The sequence below is a fragment of the Elephantulus edwardii genome, unplaced genomic scaffold, assembly GCF_000299155.1.
Source record: "Elephantulus edwardii isolate Elephantulus edwardi_28Jun2011 unplaced genomic scaffold, EleEdw1.0 scaffold00257, whole genome shotgun sequence".
Taxonomy (NCBI): Eukaryota; Metazoa; Chordata; class Mammalia; order Macroscelidea; family Macroscelididae; genus Elephantulus; species Elephantulus edwardii.
Window position 1 is genome coordinate 2,271,088 of NW_006400007.1, and position 20,318 is coordinate 2,291,405.

A 20,318-nucleotide genomic window follows, 5' to 3' on the forward strand; every position below is an offset into this window, starting at 1 on the left:
AAATGTCTTTCTCCTCCTCCTCTTGTAGGGATACACACACACACATACACACACACACACACACACACATATGCACACGTGTGTGTATGTGTGTGTGTGTATATATCTATGTATGTATATCTATATATTTATGTTGTAGTTTTGCTGTTGAGTTGGAACCAACTCACAACTGACCCTCTGGCGGGTTTTCAGAGACAGTTAATCGCATGAGAGGAGACTGCCAACTCTTCTCCCATGGAGCAGCTGGTGGATTTGAACCACGTGCCTTCAGGATTCAGCACAGCTTCTTACCATTAAGCCACCAGAACTCCTAGGATAGTATCTTTTTAACTCTAACTTTCCTTCTTAAGGATTTCCAAACCTCAAAAGGGTTGAATTAATAAAACAACAAACACTCATATGCCCTTCAGCTATATTCACCAATTTTTGCCACATCTGCTTCCCCTCTCTCTGGGTTGCTCAGTCTCACACATGTGTGTCTTCTATTGCTCCTTCTCCTAAAATGTATTTCCAGCCAAGATGAAGAAGCAAAGATGTGATCCTGTTGTGTGACCTCAAGGGTAACTGTTTCTGAGCTAGAGTAAAAACTGATAAAAAGATCTTAGGAAAAGATGAATCCTCTTTCCTACTTTTCCTGGAGAACAAAACAAGGGGCCCAGACACTTGGGAAGTAACAGCCCTGAGGAACAGACAACCTGTGCTCACCCTGAGAGCCAAATGAGTGAGCTCTTGAATCAAAAGCAGTGAAAGGAGTCTTGCCTGCAACACAACAGGCAAAGACTACTTTAAACAGATGATCAGAATCTGTTGCGTGAGGCAGGGGGTTTAAATAGTAGATATAGGAGAAAGGATAAAAAGACAAGGTTTGGTCAAATAGTGCCTGAAGGAGTTAAAGTCTAAAGAGAGTGTATAGGTAAAAGCAGGATTTACTGAGGGATAAAGCCCTAAATTCAAGAAGCAGGAGGATTAAGGGAAGTTGGAATTACAAGCAAGCAGCAGGGAAAGTGTGAACACATTGTGGCTGTTGTAATTAATGTTAGAAAACAAATTATGTATGAATGGTTGACTGAAAAAACCCTTAATTTGCCCTGTAAACTTTCATTCAAATCATAATTAAAAAAATAATAAGACCAGGTGTGCTTATTAGTTTTTTTTTTTTTGGTATTAGATTTTATCTTTACCTAGACACAAAACTATTGATGTAAGGAAATATTTTGCTTATTTAAAAAATCTGATTTTTCTAGGAAAGGCAATAATGAAAGGAATGTCTGCTAAGCAGGAGTTACTCAAGTTATTTTTGAGGGGCCTGAGAGAGAGGAAGGGGACAGAGAGACAGAGCATTCCAAGCAGAAAGAAAAGTATGTGCAGAGGCCTGGCGGGTAGAGAGCATGCACACTTAGGGACCCTTGGGCTGGGGTGGGGTGTGTGTAAGGTGTTCAGTGGGGCTGGATCTTGCCCAGAGCAGCAGGAGAGATGAACCAGGAGAGTATGCAACATCTGGTCATGGAAGACTTGGTACTGAGATGGGGTGAACCTGGACTTGGGGAGTAAGACCCTGAGTGTATAGAAGTGTTGACAGGTGATTGGATAGAGGGTTCTGGAGACAGGGGAGAAAGCCAACCCGGACAATAGATGGAAGTCATCAGTTTATGAGTAGTAATTGAAGCCATAGACACAGAGGAGACTGCTGTCTATGGAAGAGAAGGAAATCACAATAGGACCCTAAGAATATACTGACGGGTTGACAGAGGAGGAAGACCCAGAAACAGGGCTGGGAAGTGGCCAGAGGCAAACGGAAAAAGAGTGTGGTAAACACGAGGCCGAGAGCACTCCAGGAACACAGGGCACAGTCAACAAGGTCACTGGGGAAGTAAACTGAACTTGCAGGCAAGGGGAAAGATGAATGTGCGTGCTGGGACCTCCAGGATCCGGATGGCAGGAAGTCATATTTCTTACATGGTAACAATCGTTTTCTCTCTGAGAGATGGTAGGGCAAGGAATTGGGGAAGTCTGAAATAGTATTCACAAGGAAGGAAAAGGACTGATTTGAAAATGATGGGCTAAGCACATGAATCACCTTAAATATCAAAGAAGACCAAAAAACCCAACAAAACAAAAACCAAAAAAATGGAAACAAAAACCCAAAACAAAAAAACCAACCCCAAACAACTAATATAGACTCATGTTTGAGAACAAGAAGGTAAGCTCTACGTGGACCAGAGTTCTGGAGAGTCAGAGAATGAAAACAGGGCAGATGGCACAGCTTGTAAGTGAAAGAATCCGTTCCATAATTAGTTACTGCACACCTACTATGTGCCAGGCACTGTTCAACGTACTGCCTTCTGCAGAAAAAGATAAGCACAATCTGAGAAGGGTAGAGGGGGTGGTGGTATAGGAAAATACATTCGGATAACCAGGGTTCAGTGGAGGAGAAAGGCCAAATTATTTGCAGAGGCAGTAATCTAAAGAATTAGCAGCACAGGTAAAAGAACGTAAGTTGATTGACCTTCAATTGGCATTTTACTGAATGGGAATGATGAAAGATAAAAGGCCAAGGGGCATGAGGAAATTAGCAAGAAAGCATTTCAGCCAGTTAATTTTGAGCTGGACTTGTAAATCACACATGTGATCTAATTGGACTAATTGATCAGCAGTGACGATGTGGGATAGAACACTGTCTCATAGGTCAATCATGTTTTGGAGAGGCTTTCTCAAACGTTAAGGAGCCCCAGCAGCGTAGTTCAATGCAGATTCTACTTCAGTTTAGCTGGGACTGTGCATTTCTAATGAGTTGGGAATGAAGGGGGTATGGGTTTCAATGCAGTCAACTTCAACTGGTAGTGACCCTTCAGGTCAGAGGAGAATTGCCCACAGGGCTTCCTAAGACTGTTACAGGAACAGACGACTTGGCCTCTTTGCTGAATGGCTGGGAGGATCAAACCACAGACCTTTCAGTTGGCATCTGAGCGCTTAACTGTGGTGCCAACAGGCCTCCTATTCTTTGAACAGGGAGGCTTTATAAGTGTTTGCCTTACAGTATAGCTTCCCAGCAGTATGCTGGTAGAGCGTGCTGACATCCTATTGAGAGTATGAATCACACTATGGAAAATGCCCACTCTACATATCAGGGTTTTCCTTTTGTGAAGCTGGTTGGTAATGATTTACCAGCTGGCTAAACCTATGTAACAGTGAGGCGTGCTGCACTATGCAGATAGTGTCAGGGATCATGAGAGCAAGCTTGGAGTTGGTCTCTGTGTGTTGTTCATACTTGATAAAGAGGCCAGCAAACCTGACTGCTATATGAAGGGCCTACTACAAGGCATTAAAGGAACTGATTTATCTCTGGTTCATATGAGTCCCCAAGAGAGGCAAATACTTGATGTCACTAAGTACTTGTCCTAAGGAGGCATCTAGACAAGTTGGGTTGTGGGAAGAGAAGAAGGACTGAGAGGTTGCTGTGGGCAAAGGTCAACTTGCTGGAAGTTCTTAAGCACATCACACTACATCGGGTTCTCTGCGCATCTCTGGGCAGCAGGCTGGCACTGGGATCGGTATGCCTCACTCGTGTCAGGTTGCCCTTTGTCAAGAGTCTGGACTGTGCTACTACACGGATACTTTTCCTGAAGTTGTAAAATGTGAAAAGTGATTCTCAACAGTAGTAGAAGGGAACAGGTCCACTTCTACAAGATATGCTTTGCAAATTGCTCTTTAAAACAGAGGGCAGAGTTTTTAAAAAAGAAAGCATACATAAAATACGGTCTGAGACAATCAAATGAATCCTTGTTGAGGACAGTTTGAAGAGAAGATTCAAAAAAGGGAGTCAGTCTCCTATTCTCTGACCTGTGGGGTTATGCAGTTTTAATTTCCTCTCTCTCTTTTTCTATTTCATGAACCAGCTTAAGGCCACAAATATCCTTCTGAATCCCTCAGCTGTCTGGCAGATGAATTGCTGCCAGTTTTGCTCAGGTTACTAACTCTCTATGCCAGGCTGAAGTTCCACCACTCAGACTGAGTGCACCTTCTGAGATGCTTGCTGATGGAGCCAAGATGTTCTCGGGACCTCTGAGGAAGGTGACTGGCGGTCCAGTCCACTCCTCAAGCCCTTGAAAGAGGGGGGCTCCTTGAGAGCAAGTCTAGCTAGTGACACCAGGCTCCAGTTTATGTGACTCAAGTGGGCAAGTGACCCCAGAGCTGCAGGAGAAAAGACTGCTGTACACAAGGCCTGACCAGTTCCAGATGAGTCGCCATCAGCTCACAGCAATGCCGTTTGAATGCCAAGTAGAAATGTGCTCCCTTGGGTTTCCAATGGGTGCTTTTTCAGAAGTAGGCCCATGGGTCTTTTCTTCTGAAGTACCTCTGGGTGAACTGGACCCTCCAATTTCATTTAAGCAGCTGAGTGGAACCCACAGACACCATGAGCAAGGTTTAGCAAGGGAAACGTTTCTCTCTCTTAAGCTATCTTTCAAGGAAAACAGGGTTAGAGCCCCAGAAAATTGCATGTAGGTGGTAAAATAATGGTATGATGACATGGTCCTACAAACTGGAGTAGTTTTCGAATTGAGGTGGAGTGCTGGTATGCACAAACCCCACATACCTAAAAGATGGAAGAAGTGACAGTCGAGGGAGCTTGTGTGATAATGTTGGGAATTTTAAACCCTGAAAAAAACAAGCTTCAACTCTCTACATTTGCTGGTCCTAATTTCTGTCCCAGGGTTTTCGGTCTCTCCTCACTGGGATCACTCTTCCAGGATGGCATAAGAATCAGGGACAGAAAAATTGACAGTCAAAGAAAAACAGTGTAAGGGAATTCAAGCAAGTTTGAAAGGAAAGGACAGGGAGCTGATTAGCCCAATAAAATGCTACTATCGAGCTCAGAAAGCTGCAAAGAGGCCTGATGGAGTCTTTCTCAGGGACAAAGGCTGGGCTGGAGCAGCACAGACACCTGGAATGGAGAGGGAATCTGGGAAACGGAGAGGCAGGCTGTATTGCAGTTGTGTGCAGCTGGAGGGACTGGAGTCTTTCTTGAGCGTACACCTGGGTGTACATGTGTGCACATGCACGTGTACATGCGTGGGGTCGGCCTGGGGCAGGGTTCACGCATCATCTAGGATGTTTTCCAATTGCTCTATGAATTTTAGGAAGTAACTCCAGTCTCACATCACTGGATCTTCTCGGATGCAAGAGTGCAAAAGGAAGCATAAGGAAAGGCTGTCTGAGGAGCTCAAACCAGGTTTCCCTGATTTACACTTGTTCCAGCAGGCTGACAGGCCCCACTGATCATCGCCAAGCTATAAAGCCCCAAGCATGCCAGAAGAAGGTGTGATACTTGGAGTTCAGTAGTGCCCAGTGTCTAAGGACTGCTGGAAAATTTAGTGACCCCAGGGCTATCCTTCCCCTTATGAAATTTTCCTTCTTGGAGACACTTACACAATTGTATTTATCCTGGTTGGGTTTTGGTTTTGTATGTGCTATTTCATGTGCAAAGTGTCAGTTCCACTGGTAACTAACTCCCCTTTTTCCCAACAACAGGAACTTCCAAAATAGGATCAAGAGGGGACTAAAGAAACAAATGGTTAAAACAAACATCTATCTGACTAAGCAGCTCTGTATCAACAGGCAACAGGTGCCATCATAACAAAGCCAGGCTGAAAATCTAATGTCAGTTTTTACCTGTTCCAGATCCCACAACGTCCCGGCTTGGTGACTCTGCCATGGCATCAGCAAGCCGCTCCCGGAGGCCCTCCTCTGTGTGCTCCATGGAGGACATGTGCCGCAGCCCGAAGCCCTCCGGCCAGCTCCCGCACACCTCCAGCAGGGTCATGCTCCGGTCAAAGGTACCTGTGGAGCACAGGGGACATCGACATTGAGTCCACACTGTCAGAGGGTAGGCTTTTTCTGCTCACCTGCCACTAACTCCTCTCTGGGCGGTGGGTCCCTTTTGCAGGATGAATGCAGGAGAACACTGTGACATGTGTAACATGGCAGATACAGAATACAATGCAATGCTCCAGCGGTCCTGGGTCAGGAAGCTCATGGGGGCTCCCTTCAGGTCACTCATGAGTGGGTTTTTTTTAAATCTTCAGCATTCCCCTGAAGTCCTCTGGGACTTCTTTAGGAGCTGAGATTGGGACAGGGAACTCTCTTCCTCAATCCAACCAAAACACCCACTTTTCTCTGTGTGATACAATGGTACTCTCCCTAAAATACCATTTAAAGAAAAGGTTATATTGTTTAAGTCGGGGAGGGAGAGGAAAGGAAGCTTTCTAAACCTCTACATCCTATATCTAATATCTTAATTTTACAGCTGAAGTAATAGATCAAGATCAAACAAGCAATTTTGCTGCTAACTTGGTCCAAGATGTTAGATTTCCTGACTCCAGCCTGGAACTTGCTCTACTCCACAATATACAGTCTCCTAGTCACCCAGGGACATGCACATAACTCAGGCGCCATCTTGGAGATGCCCGCAATCCAGTTGGGTGATAGCATCTTTAAGTAAGGCTCTTGCTTTAATCTGAAGCTATGCCCCAATTCCAAAAAGGACATGATGTTCTGCTGAATGCCAAGATTAGATTTTGCATGCAAGATCACTTCAAAGTCCAAATTTAAACCCTTCTACTTTATTATACAGCAAGTCTTCTGTGAAAGCTTATTTCATCCACTCTCCTTTAGAAGGAGATTATAGTCATGCTCTGTTGCTTTAAGCACATACCATTTCCCCAGCGATTAGGTAACTGAATCCACGGCATTTATTGGCCTTGGTTCCTGCCAGCCCTAGGAAGACTGGGGGAAAATGCAAATGCCAATGTTTCCCAAAGTTAAAAGTACATGAAGCACATACTCTTTATCAGGCCTTGCTTCTCCTCTTTGATCAGCCGTCAGAAACTATCTTCCCGAGGCTGTCAGGACTGGGCAGTGTCAGCACACACTCTCTGCCAATGACAGGTGGTAATAGAGAGGGTGCGAGCCCCGGCCCCGGCAGGCGGCCCTGCCTCTGATAATGGCCAAAGCACTGAGGTGATAACCATTAGTAAACACTCCGACAGCCGGTGACTCCATACATCAGCAAAGAGGGCCAGATAATCCTGAACTCTCCCGACCAGACAAAGGCTCTTGGCTGGCCCGTGGGGATTTATACGTGGCAAGGGTCACTACTGGCTCCTGAATTTCATCAGCCAAGCTTGGTTTTTTGATTTATCTCTTGACTAATTGGTGGGTAGATTCCTTGGCACTGGGAGAATGAGAAGCAATGAGAAGCATCTATATCTTTCCCAATAAGGGGCCCACCCGGGGGAGTGAATTCCTTGAGAAGAGCCTGTCAGGTGGGATGTAGAGGTAAGGATAGGTGCCCTATGCCACCTCTCTCTCCATCACGGAGGCTCAGAAGGTGGAGCTGAGGAGTCAGGTAGACTGTGCAAGAGTCATGCATGGGCAGTGCCACACCCAGAGCTGACACTCAACCAACATTTAAAACGACCCAAAGGGACTCAGGTTTCAAAGAACAGATAGCTTTTGATAGAACCACTTATTCAAGGACGACAGAGAAAAAGAAATGCTTTAATTATGATGCTAGAGAAGAGTATTTACTATACCATGGACTTGGAAGTCTTGTTCTTTTGGAAAATAACAAACAAATCTGTCTTGGAGGAAGTGCAACCAGGGTACTCCTGAGAGGACAGAACAGTGAAATTTTTGTCAAGAAGGGACAATTTCTTGGAAAAAAGACATCATGCAGGGAAAGACAGAGGGTCAGAGAGAGGAAAACCCTCAACAAAATGGATCGATACAATGACTATAACAATGGCCTTGAGAGTATCAGAGGTCATGAAGATGGTGCGGGATAGAGCAAGCCTCAGGTCTGTTGTTGACAGGGATGCAATGAGTTACACTCAACTCTACGGCACCGGCACCACCACCACCACCTACTCATTAAGTGATGTTAAGTAACACCTCCCTTTCCATCTTTTAAGGAACTAACAATGTGCCCTGTCTCCTAAGGAGTGAAGAGACTGGAAGCAAAGTTCTTGCCAAGATTTTGTGCTTTCCTTTAGTGTTACCTCCATCTTATTTGTTGAGTTTAAGAGTTACAGCTCTTGTTTTGTTCTGAAGGGTCTGTCTCAGACACCTATACTTTGTGATCTACAGAGTAGGGAATTGTAATAAAATGTGAGTACTTCCCCTGCCTGTATATCTGAGCAGGTCACCTCTTTAGGGGTAGAGAGATCTCAGGGCCTGTGGCAAGATCAGGCCTCTAAAAAAAGGAGTGCAATCAGGGTTTGTCTGCACTCTGTGGAGAGCAGATGTGAGGTGAGCTGACAGCTTGGAGGAATATCAGAGCCAAACTGGGGGAAACACACACATACCCTAAAAAAAATTATTGTAAGAAGAGTTCAGAAAAGAGAGTGGGTCCAGCCCATGACAGATAGTAAAGCTAGAGGAATATGTAATATCTGAAGGGATAAATCAATTATAGCAGAAGAAAAATCAGAAGCTAATGTTACAGTGACAATGTAGTGCATAATGTGTTGGGCTACTAATGTAAAATTGGTGGTCTGAATCCACCAGGTGCTTAAGAGAAAGATGGGCAGTTACCTTCTATAAATATTTATAGCCTCAGAACCTTGATCAAGGGTCAGAATAGACTTGATAATAGTGAGTGGGTAAAGCTGTATTTGTTGTGGTTGTGTATCATGAGTCAGAATTTGCCCACAGCTGACCCTCCAGAGGGTTTTCAGAGGCAGTAATCGCACGGGAGGAGATTGCCCATCTTTCTTCCATGGAGCAACTGGTGGAATCAAACCACATGTCTTTGGAATTGCAGTGTAGCTTCTTATCACTAGGCTACCAGAGCTCCCTTGTTAAGTATGATAGTATTAGGATAATGGATTTAAATACATTGTTATTGTTGTTATGGACTGTTGAGTTAGAATGGAATCATAGCAGACTCTCCAGTGGGTTTTCAGAGGCAGTAAAGAGCATGGGAGGAGAATGCTCATCTTTCTCCTGAAGGGCATCTGGTGGATTTGAACTGCACGCTTTTGGGTTGGCAGCACAACTCCTCACCACTAAGCCATCAGAGCTCCTGACTGAAATATAGGCTGTACCACATCAGCTGTATCAACCAAGGCAGTATCTTTATCTTTCTGAACCTCCAATTCCTCATCCATAAATACAGAGGCAATTTGATCCTACAAGGCTGTTGTGAGGATGGCATTTGATAGTTGCAAAAGCTCCTGACTAGTTAAGTTCTTAACATATGTTAATAATAATAACAACAAAGACAGACATAAAATCTGTGAAAGCTGGAAGTGGTGTACATAGGAACCCTGTCAAAGAAGGAAAAAAATTCACATATTCCACTAAAACAAGATAAAACAACAACGGTAAGACAGCAAATCTGTCAAAGAAGGAAGACTTTTAAGGCCTTGAAAAAGCAAGACAGTCCTACTGAGTGTTAGCTGACAGGTTTTACAGTAACTTTACATCACGTGAAGCATCATTATACATTTTGACCCTCACAGTTGGGCCTGAGACAGTATGAATTTATTACATGATTTACAGAGGAGAAGCTGTTAACTCAGAGAGGTTAAGTGACAAGTTCAACCTCTAAGGTACACACCCAGAACACAGTAACCTGATTCTTAGCTTGGAGCACATTATATCAAGCCAGATGCTGTTTCCCTTAGCACCATTTCCACACAGAACTGGTACATGTGGCAATCACCTCTACCCTTCCTAAATGGTTTTGAGAACTTCTGTCCCCTTCAACTAATGCCTTTAAAATAATCTTTCTCATTTTCAAACAGCCCAAGTTCCTTGGAGTATCATTGTGGTGGTGATGAGTCACTCTGTCTATTGGCTGGCATACAGGAGGGAAAAAAAAATCAATGGAAGATCTATTCTCTGTTAGTATGGACGCTACTAGGAGGCTGAGGGTCGGAGTGGGTAGATATAAATGATGCATAGCAAGGTGCCCCGGATCATTTCTATAGTCCTGAGAAGCCACAGAGAAAATACCATCAGCGGGATGGCTTATCCTGCTAGAAGGAATCCTAGCAGAGGTGAGCCTGCCTTCTCATCCTTCCTGTCCACTCCTGCTAGCTGGGAAGACAGCAGGAGAGGTCGTGCATTTCCCAGGCCTGGAATGAGAGCAGGACTGCAGGTGTTCGTGTGGCAGCAGGGTCTGGGGCTAAGAGGCCAAGCCCTTGGAGGGTGAGGTCACCTCTGGGCTCTTAGGAAACAGCCTTTTTTTCCTGCTCATCTTGTCAGCATCAACGGCACAGCTATCATTCATCTGGCCTGCACGGAGACACTCCATCAGATGGGCTGGCCCTTTGAGTCCCATTAATGGGGAAAGGGTCAGTTTCAAAAGGGAGAAGATGCTCACTTGGTGCAGGCCGTGTGTGAAGCACAGAATGTATGTACTTAGCAACAGTGGGCTTTTTGCTGAGGCAATGCTCTTCTGTTTACAAAGCCCTCTCACGTTTATTCTTTCCGTTAACTCACACATTCATCAAATATTGATTAGTGTCCACTGTGCTATGAGTCAAGTGCTGCAGAAAGAAATGAGAATACAGGGAGAAAAAGGAAAAAAGAAAAGGAGCTCATGGCCCTTTATAAAACTTGGGGGCTTATCACCATTTTTACAGTTTGCTATTTCACTGTGGCTGAGCGACGTGAGGTAAGTTAAGGTCACTGATTCTTAGGGAATAAGCTTCCCTCAAGGCCTCCTGGGAATCCCTTCCTTCTGGGCTGCCTCCGGCCCCACAATTCTCTGAGTGCCGCCACCTTCCAAGATTCACCTCCAGCCTCACATGTTCAGTGAAGCCTTGAGTGACTTCCCAAGGAACAATAGGTACTTTTCCATAAAATCTGATTTTACAGTGGTGGGGTTCTTTACTCACCTTTAGGGGTAAAGCTGAAGAAAGCTATGATTTTTTTTTCTTTTTAAAGACAGAATATGTTTGCACACACAAAATTCTGCAAGCCATTTTGAGGCTTTCATGGATGCTTCTGATGCCCATCTTTGAGTCCCAGGTTAATCAGGTCATTTCCAGGACTTTATTCCCATCCCACCCTCAGGTTCTGTTTTCCAACTAGTTTGGGAGGTCTTGGAAGGCATGGATTAACATGACGCATAGAATTAAACACAGGACTTTGTGCACCATGCTTACTCAGACACGCCTGCTTACTGACCAGTGCAGCTTGCTAAAGCCATTGTAGTTGAGTTGGAACTGACTCGTATCTGAACCTCCTTGAGGCTGTAAACTGCAGAGGAAGTCACCATCACTCTTTCTCCCTCAGCACTGCTATTGGGGTCAAAGCATCAGAGGTTCTGCCTCTAGGTCAGCAGTGCAACTTCAACTACTACCACAGAGCTCTACACTGACCCGTAAGGACCATATGAAATGATGGACACTCACTTCAAAGTCAGCCTCCTGGGGTGGGGGAGGATAGCAGAGGTAAAACATTTAGAGCCTGACTGGGGAGAATGAGAAGGAGGTAGGCTGAAAAAGAGTCGAGGTTAAACAGAAAAGAAGAATGAGCAGAAAAACTAATGTCACAGTTTCACTGTATCATCTTCTATGGCATCTGTTTTGGAATGGAGGTTCTGGCAAATGGAAAAGACAACACGATCTGCCTAGGGTGGCCTGGAGAGCTGGCCTCACGAAGCATGGACAGAATCCTGCTTCTCACTGTGGCATCCTGAGTTACACTCTCCCCGGGGAGAAATGGGTCAGGTTCTTGGGTTTCACAGGCCCATTAAAGGCATGCTGTGACAGCTGGGAAGCTGGCAGCTCCTGGGGGGGCTGGAGGAACACGTGCTTGGCCTTTTGTGCACCACTGTTAGGGGCATGGAAGCCCAGGCGGTGGAGGTGGGGTGGGGTGGGAGGGAGGCTCTCCTAAGCTGATAGTATCTAATCACACCCTTGCTATTTATGAGACTGTGGCACAGCCTCCGCTTTGCATCAATTAGATTTAGAACTTTGCTAAGAGCCTGTTGATCAGATTTCTAGCCACTGGGGAGACCAGGTACCAAAAGCAAAACCTGCTACTAAAGCAATGCTTTTTAAGCTCATCTGGGTGAGAACGCACGATAATAATGATGTCCATGATAACTAAGAAAGAAATCCAGGCGTGATGAAGGAAACCACTGGGGCTCCTCCTTTCCTACCCTCCAAAACCAACTTAGCAGCTTAAGTTTAAGAATGCTGTGCTTAGATGTGAGGGTGCCTTGGCTGTGACCCCTACACTCTATTGATGGCCAGGGGTGATCAGGCGGATCTGGCTGGCTAGGCAGGTGTCCCTTTTCTCACCACTCCACATGCTTCCCTCTTGACGCTGTATCTGTCCTCATCCACGTGATATGGATTTCAAGCTGTGTACAAGGATGAGGACAACCTTTACTATCCATTGGCCAGGGGTACATAAGCAGCCATGTTCCCCTGCTAGAATCTCTACAGAAGCCCTCAAGAATGGTGTGGTAGGAAGAACTCTTTCCAGCGTGGTTTACATAACACACAATCAGAGCATTAGCTTTACTTGGGCACCTGGATGTGACCACTGGCATATTACCAAACATAAACCATTCATCACAAATGGACAGGTTTACTGTGGGAGGGCACGTAGGTTGAGAGGGTATAGAGACCCCATCCGTCCCTCTCAATCCTCTGGAGTGCTTTCTGAGACAATCATAACCTCATATCCACAGACTTGCAAAAGGCCCTAGAGGTCAGCAATCACATATGACCTAGGTATCTAATGCTTCACCAAATTTTTCAGGGTACTATGTTTGTTTCATATTCATCCATTTGGCTACAGGGTTTGGGTTTAGGGGGCTAGACTATTTTTAGAAGATCCACTACTCTATTTAGGGAGCTCTAGTGGCACTATGATAAGAAGCTTCTTACCACTATGGTAAGAAGCTGCACTGTAATCCCGAAGGCACATGGTTTGAATCCAACAGCTGCTCCATGGGAGAAAGATGGGCAATCTCCTGTGCGATTAACTGTCTCTGAAAACCTGCTGCAGGGTCAGCTATGGGTTGGTTCCAACCACCACCACCAACTCTATTTGGAGACTTGACTTGAACACAGAAAAGCAAAAGATACCAGCAAAGCAAAGAAACATCTTTGCGAATGTTGGAACATTAAGAGATGATGACCTCATCATGTGCCATGTGTGGTGGGGCACACCTGCTCTCACAGGCGTGGAGGGACCACCCATTTGTCAGAGGCCTATGGCTAGTTTACTATTTGTGGCCAACTATCTAACAGTCCTGAGCCAGGCAGGAGAGGTTTAGTGTAATTAGGTACTAAGTAATTTCTTTGCAATTTAATGTTGAGTAACAGTTTGAAAAATGAAGCCATTTTCACCATTCCAGTATAAATCATGATGCATACTTTAAAGATTAGACTATAGATCACACATTAGGATACTGAGGTTTCATTGAGATTCTTCTACTAACCTTTCTGGTAACTTTGGGAAAGTCATTAAACCCATCTGGGTCTTAATTTCCCACATTTACCACATAGGGAATAAATGAGTGACTCCGGTATACTCTCAATGTAATTAACAATAATACACTGATAAGGTAATGGCCAGGAACTCTGGTGATGTAGTGGTAAGGAGCTGTGTAACCAATCCAAAGGCAGGCAGTTCGAATCTACCAACTGCTCCATGGGAAAATGATAATCTATCACACGATTTGTTGTTGTGCCTTCAAGTTGAATATGACTCAAAGGGACGCTATGAACAACCGATCTGAACACTGTCACACCCCATGCCATTCAATGCCTCTGAAAACCCACTAGAGGGTCGGCTATGAGTCAGTTCTGACTCGAAAGAACAACAGAGTAATAACCACTGTATGAAGTGAGGCTTCAATAGAAAAACTACCAAATTTCATTTTCTATGAACCAGATGACATACTCAAGCAGTAACAACACAGAAGTCTTGTTTTTCCCTAATTAAGGGCATGTGGCAAGTAGAAAAGGAACACTGGTGATGCAGTCATTAAAGTACTTAACTGCTAACCAAGGCTGCTGGTTCATAAGCTCTGGAGGAGAAGGAGGGTGCAATCTGCTCCTATAAAAATGTATGAGACATAATGTGAATGAAGGGTGGTGTGAAACGTGTGTGTGTGTGTGTGTGTGTGTGTGTGTGTGTGTGTGTGTGTGTGTATGAACTTTGTAAGCAAATCTATATAAAATAAAAATGTACGGCCTTGGAAACCTTATCGGGCAGCTCTGCTCTGTGACAAGTCTGCTGCTTACCAATCTCACTACCAGTGTCTCTTCCAGCTCAGACTGTGGTTCAAATACCAGCTCTGTTACTTCCTCGCTGTATGACCTTGGGAAAGTAACCTTGTTTGACCTTGGTTTCCTTACTTACACCAGTGGGTTAAATGGTGTTTCCCCACACCCCAAAGCCATATCCTCCCAGACTCTTCAACTGTGGCCGTATTTGGAAAAAAGCATCTTTGCAGATGTAATTAAAGATCTTGAGATGAGATCATCTTGGATTTAGGTGGGCCCTAAATCCAATGACCAGAGTCATTACCAAAGAAAGCAGAGTAAAATCTGAGCCGAGGAGAGGGGAGGGGAGGGGAGGGGAGAGGAGAGGAGAGGAGAGGAGAGGAGAGGAGAAGAGAGGAGAGGAAAGCATGTGAAAACAGAGGCAGAGAACCAGAGCTATGTAGCCAAGGAACTCCAGGAGCCACAGAAGCTGGAAGGGACAAAGGACTCGCTTTCCCTTGGGGCCTCCTGAGGGAGTGTGGGCCTTGTTGGCTGCTCTATTTTGGACTTCTGGTTTGAAGAACTGTGAGAATAAACTTCTGTTATTTTAAACCACCAAGCTCGTAGTCATTTGTTTTGTAGCCCTAAGATGATAATACACCTATAAAACAAGGAAATGAATATTTGGCCTCCAGGTCTGTTGTGAACATTGGCTCATATAGCCTCTGAAAGAGTCCTTTGCCAAACCATGCAGGGCCATTCAAACATACAGGATTCCCCTTGGGGGGGATCTGTGAACAGCTCTCCTTAGGGGCAGTGGGATTCTGACAAAGACTTTGAAAGTGGAAAGTGACTGAAGAAACCTCTGGGCCAGCAGACAAGATGCCTGGGCTCCTCTATCATTAAGGCTAATTAGTTACTATGTCAATTATATAGCAAGGGCCCTGGCTGAGGAGTCAAAGACACAAGTGGGTATTTGTACCCCACTTTCCTAAGGATGCCTGCAGGGGGCACAGGAGGGCAGGGGAAGTGGCTTTTGGATCTGATAAAGGTTAAGTCGCTACTTTCCCATGATCTCCAACATACTGGAGTCTGGGGATGGCATATTTCCACTCCCCAAATTCTTTAATAAAAAAAGAAAAAAAGAATCATATTCAACAAAGTTAAATATGATGTTAGATTGTTGTTGGTATGAATATTACTGGTGAAAGACGATCTGAAGGATAATTTGAGAGTAGGCATTAAGGGCTCTTTAACATGTCCAACTACTGACCTAAAGGCTCGTCCTGTAGAATTCAAACCCAAGACAGTAAATAATCTAAGACACAAACCAATCTTCACACACAGAGATAGTACAAGACATTTGGACATTGCTTTATAATAAACTTCATGTATGCAGTAGAATATTAGGTATACATGAAAAAGGATGTTCAGGATAGGGGAAATTCTTTAAGAGGTACTAAGTTTAAGAAGCAAAATAGACATCAACAAATGAATGGATAGAGAAGCTGTGATATATTCACACAATGGAATACTATACAGCACTGAAAAACAAGGAACTAATAAAATATTAAACAAAACGGGTGACACTGGAGGACATTATGCTGAGTGAAATGTCTCAGTCACAAAAGGACAAATACTGCATAATACCACTGTTATTTAAAAAAACCCCAACAGGACTGACATGAGGGTTGGAGGGAAACTAAGAAAAGAGGGGATATATAATGAGCACTGCATTGGAACAGATGAAGGAAAGAACTGTTTAAAAGGAATATATATGATTAAGCATTATTTGCATGACAACAGCCCAGAATAAGAGGTGCATAGCAAAGTGGACAAAGGTAATGGGGAGGGAAGAAACTGTGTAACAATGAATGAATTTTTTTAAAGAGAAAAGCAAATTGGGGGAGGAGTAGAAAGTAAAATGTGTAACAATGAAAATATGGAAATCCAAGTTTTCTGTAAACTTTTGTTAAAATCACAATTAAAAAATTTATGTTTTTTTAAAAAGAAGCAAAACAGAAGATTGCATCATTAGCATAACTGAAAACTCTAAAAGCAGCACCAACAAAGATTTAAAATGATTCCAAGCTGAAGAGCAGCTACAGTCACTTCAGGGTAGTTTTATTATGGGAGACACTTTTCTGTTTATGTTTTTCTCTATATTTCACCTACATTTCATAATTAGAAAAACAAAACCAAAAACCTCTAAGAGATGGGGGGGGGGGGATAAAAAGTTGTGAGAGTGAAAAACATTCTAGTAACAGAAACACTCAAGCTGAGCCTGAGCCCTGTTGGAGGGACCACAAGCAGCATGTGAGGGGAGGGCCTGGCCTGCTGGGTTACCTCTCCTGTGATTCAGCAGGGCAGGCAGGTGAGTCTGCCCTGCTCCATGGCCCAAGTTTGACTCCTTTGATGACCATGATTAGCTGCAGGAAATGTTGACTTGTCCCTGTGTACATCTGACCTAGTTCCTTTAAATTCAGGTTCCTTTGTACATCTGACATAGATATTCCTTTAAATTCAGTGTACCAACTTATGTGTGCAAAGATGGCAGAAACGATGTTACCTCTATACAAATGCCCTGCATCAGATTAGAAAGGGCTCAAAAGATGACTCTGCAAGGAGTTTTTAAATGAAGCCCCTTTACCTGTCTTCTTTGTGCGTCCCCACAATCCCTGCTCCCGATGACCCCCTCAACCTCTTCAAATATCTTGCGAATAAACAGGACACAGCTTGGTGGGAGCCACCCTCTCAAGACTGTCAAGGAATGTGCTAGTCCTTTGCACATCATCATGAGGTCACTGTGCAGGGTTCCTGCAGTTTGCCTGAGAGCCGGACATCAGTCATCACCACAGGTCCCAATAAGGAGAATTTCAACTGGCTCCAGGCTCAGCCCAGACTTGGAGGTGCCTCGGAGAACGAGTGCTTTCCCAGCCAGACTGACACTGTCATTTCCCAGACTAGAGGCCCACAGGCCCCTCCCTCCTCTGCATTAAGGCTGACACAGCCTGCCCCTCCTCCAGGTGAGAAGTGCTGAATCCAGCCAGCGCACAAGGAGAGTATTGCCTTCAGAATGCTCTGGCCTGCTTCTCTGGGTGGAGAGAACATTCGCGCTGCCATATGCACTGTGCCAGGGCTCCTAGAGCAAGACTCAGAACACACCACCAGAAGGCTATCCCAGAAAATGAACAGCTCCTGGAATGGAAAGACTTCATGGAACTAACTCTTAAAACAGCAAGTAACAAGCTGAGCATTCTAGGACAGTCCTGACTCCAAATAAGTCCTTCTGTGCTCAGGCAGCAGGAAGGGGAGAAGTAACATTTCCTGAGTGCATATTCTGTGGCATGCGTGGCTAGCTACTTTACACAGTGACTCTAACGAGACAGTGAGGATGGTGCAGGGTAAGGCAGGGTTCAGTTTTGTTGTTCAGAGGGTTTGCTGAGTCATAGTGGACTCGGTAGACCTAACATCATCAACGACGTCACGTAAGACATCCCAAAACTTTAATGAGACTGGTGTTATCACCTCCACTTTACAGATGAAGAAACTGAGACAGGGAGAAGTAAAAATTTCTGCCCAGAGTGAGACGGTATAATCTGGACTCAAAGCTCAGTATACATGGCTACACTTTGGTCACTCAAATCCCTTCTGGATCTTCATTTTGATAATATACCTGCAGTCCCAGAGAGGAGGTGGCATTTCAGCTCAATCTTCCAGTTTTAGAAGTGTAAGTGATTTTTTCTTTAAAAAAAAATTATCATTTCTCTGTGTGTACCGTCAAATCAGATCTGACTGACACAGGAGGAGACTGCCTCTCCATCTCCAGCAGAGCATCTGGTGGATTCAAACTGTGTACCTCTGGGTTTGCAGTGCAGCTTCTTGCCACTAGGCCACCAGAACTCCCTTAGAAGTCTAAGTGATTCTTGCAGTTGGGCAATTAGAAGTGGAGAGGGCATCAACTCAACTAAAATCCTGTGCTCATCATGAAAGAAATTTCTGTGCTCCACAGCTAAGCCAAACGTGGAGCTCTAGGATGAGAACTTTGAAGTCTGAAACCTGAGGCCAAGTCGTCTTCTGTTTTATTAATCAAAGAAGATGCATAAGTTCATCACAACTGGATTTCATAAGGGAAACCTGATATTCACTCAGACATGCATAGCGTGTCCTTCTGGATTATAGCTGACCTTTACTCTCCTCTCTGAGGCTCTGTGTTTCCTCAGAGTAAGACCTCTGCTCCCAGAGCTGCAGAAGTGTCTTCAAGAGTCCCAGCTTTGGGGATCTGGGCCCCACTGTCTCAGGGAGGAATTTCAAAGGTAAAGGAGCAAACTGGCTCCTATAGCTTCTTTAAGCCTCAACAGGCATGGCTGAGACCTATTATAACATTTGTTATTTTGGTTGTCACCTGTCTCGGCTTTAAAATGGCCAGTAAGCATTTCCAAAGCACTCTGAGGTCAGCCTTCCACCCTTCTGTCATCAAAATCCATCAGTTTTTACTCCAGAGAGGAAAACTATGCTGGATTTTCAGCCACAGGTTTGTGGAATGATGCTCTGGGCCTGGTCTGCTATTCTGACACAGGAACTGGTATAAAAAGGAATCTTTGCTTTCTGGTTCCTTCTAGTGAAACTGTTGAACAAAGAGTTGGCCTGGCCTTAGGGTTTGGGAAGAGCAAGAGAATCTGCAGCTTGGACAGAGGAAGGAGTACTTCCTGGGGCTGGAATGACTGCAGCCAGCTTCCACTGGGCTGGAGATGTGGGATAGGTGGAGGACATTCCACTGGGCTGGAGGCATGCGCTAGTTGGAGGACATTCTAAAATGGGGTAATGGTGCGAGCAAAACCATGCAGGCATGGATGCCACTCACTGGGGAACAGCCATGATTAGAGTCCAATAGAAGCTCTTTGTTCTTAATAATATTTTACAAATGTTTACATCATCACTATGTATTCTCATGAATGATTTAATTTTGATTGTGGGATCACAACGTGGAACACAGGCAGGGCAGGCACTGTTAACACCATTTTACAGATGCAGAGACTGAGGCCCTGGTTGGTTAAATGACTTCTGCTCAGTTGACTTTCTTACCTTACAACTACCTCAGTGAACACATGTGTGCCATAGCCACCTTTGAGGGAGAAGGCTGGAGAGGTGGGCTGGAGCGGTGCACTGGGAATTCTCTTCGCTGAAGAATTCCCCAACACTCTTGCTCAGGGCCCGTTTCACATGCACTCCTTGCCTTTCAACCTCACTTCCTGCTTTTGCAGCTTAAAGGGGAGAGATGGGGGTGAGGCCTCACTTGATCTCACTTGAATTGCTCTCATAAGGTGTGTCTAGGGCTTGTCCCACATGTGAAACGGCAGGGTGCCTGGGAACTGTCATTTCCTGCCCTGATATGTTAAAGTATTTTGTTTGGCTTTGGCTGGTCACCCTGACTCAGCAGCCCAGGCATGGAAACCAGGGAGTCAGGAAGTCGTAGGAACCCACAGTATGAGCCATGAGGCATAGAAATCTTAACCATGATGATGATCCAGTGCATGCGCACTGCCTTCCCTTCACAAGGTGCTTTCATAGCCTTCTTCTCCCTTAACTCTCACAATACCCCTACGCAGGAAGCCTGGGCAACTATTACTACCCTCCCTGTCACAGCTTGAGGAAATAAAGTGGAGGGAAGTTGAGCGAGAGAGTAGAGCTGAGATTTGAGAACTTAATCCTGTGATCTACACCTTTGCTACTCCAAGTGTGGCCCAAGGAACACTGGCATCACCTGAAAGCTTGTTAGAAATGTACCCAATGGGTTGCAGCACAGCAGCCTCGTGACAAGATGCTGTGCTGCAATTACAAAAGTACGCAGTTCAAATCCATCAACTGCTTCCTAGGAGAAGGATGGGTAGTCTCCTTAGCTACTTATCTAATATGAAAGAAAAAAAAATAAACTTCTTTAAAAATGTGCCCAACAACAATAATAACAACACCGCAATCCCCCACACCAACACACTGCAGCTGAGCTGACTCTGATTCATAGCCTCTCTCTGGTTTCTGAGGCTGTAAATCTATTTTTCTCCTGAGAATTTGAACCACCAA

At 44.7% G+C, this 20,318-nt stretch overlaps 1 protein-coding gene across 1 annotated transcript in view; it reads right to left on the bottom strand.

Moving 5' to 3' along the window:
* BCAS3 (breast carcinoma amplified sequence 3) overlaps positions 1–20,318 on the bottom strand; it is a 66,574-nt gene that overhangs the window by 18,708 nt on the left and 27,548 nt on the right. The window contains exon 2 of the mRNA XM_006899470.1: positions 5,687–5,838. Coding sequence (XP_006899532.1) covers positions 5,687–5,838 — 152 coding nt within the window. The remainder of the gene's footprint in view (positions 1–5,686; positions 5,839–20,318) is intronic.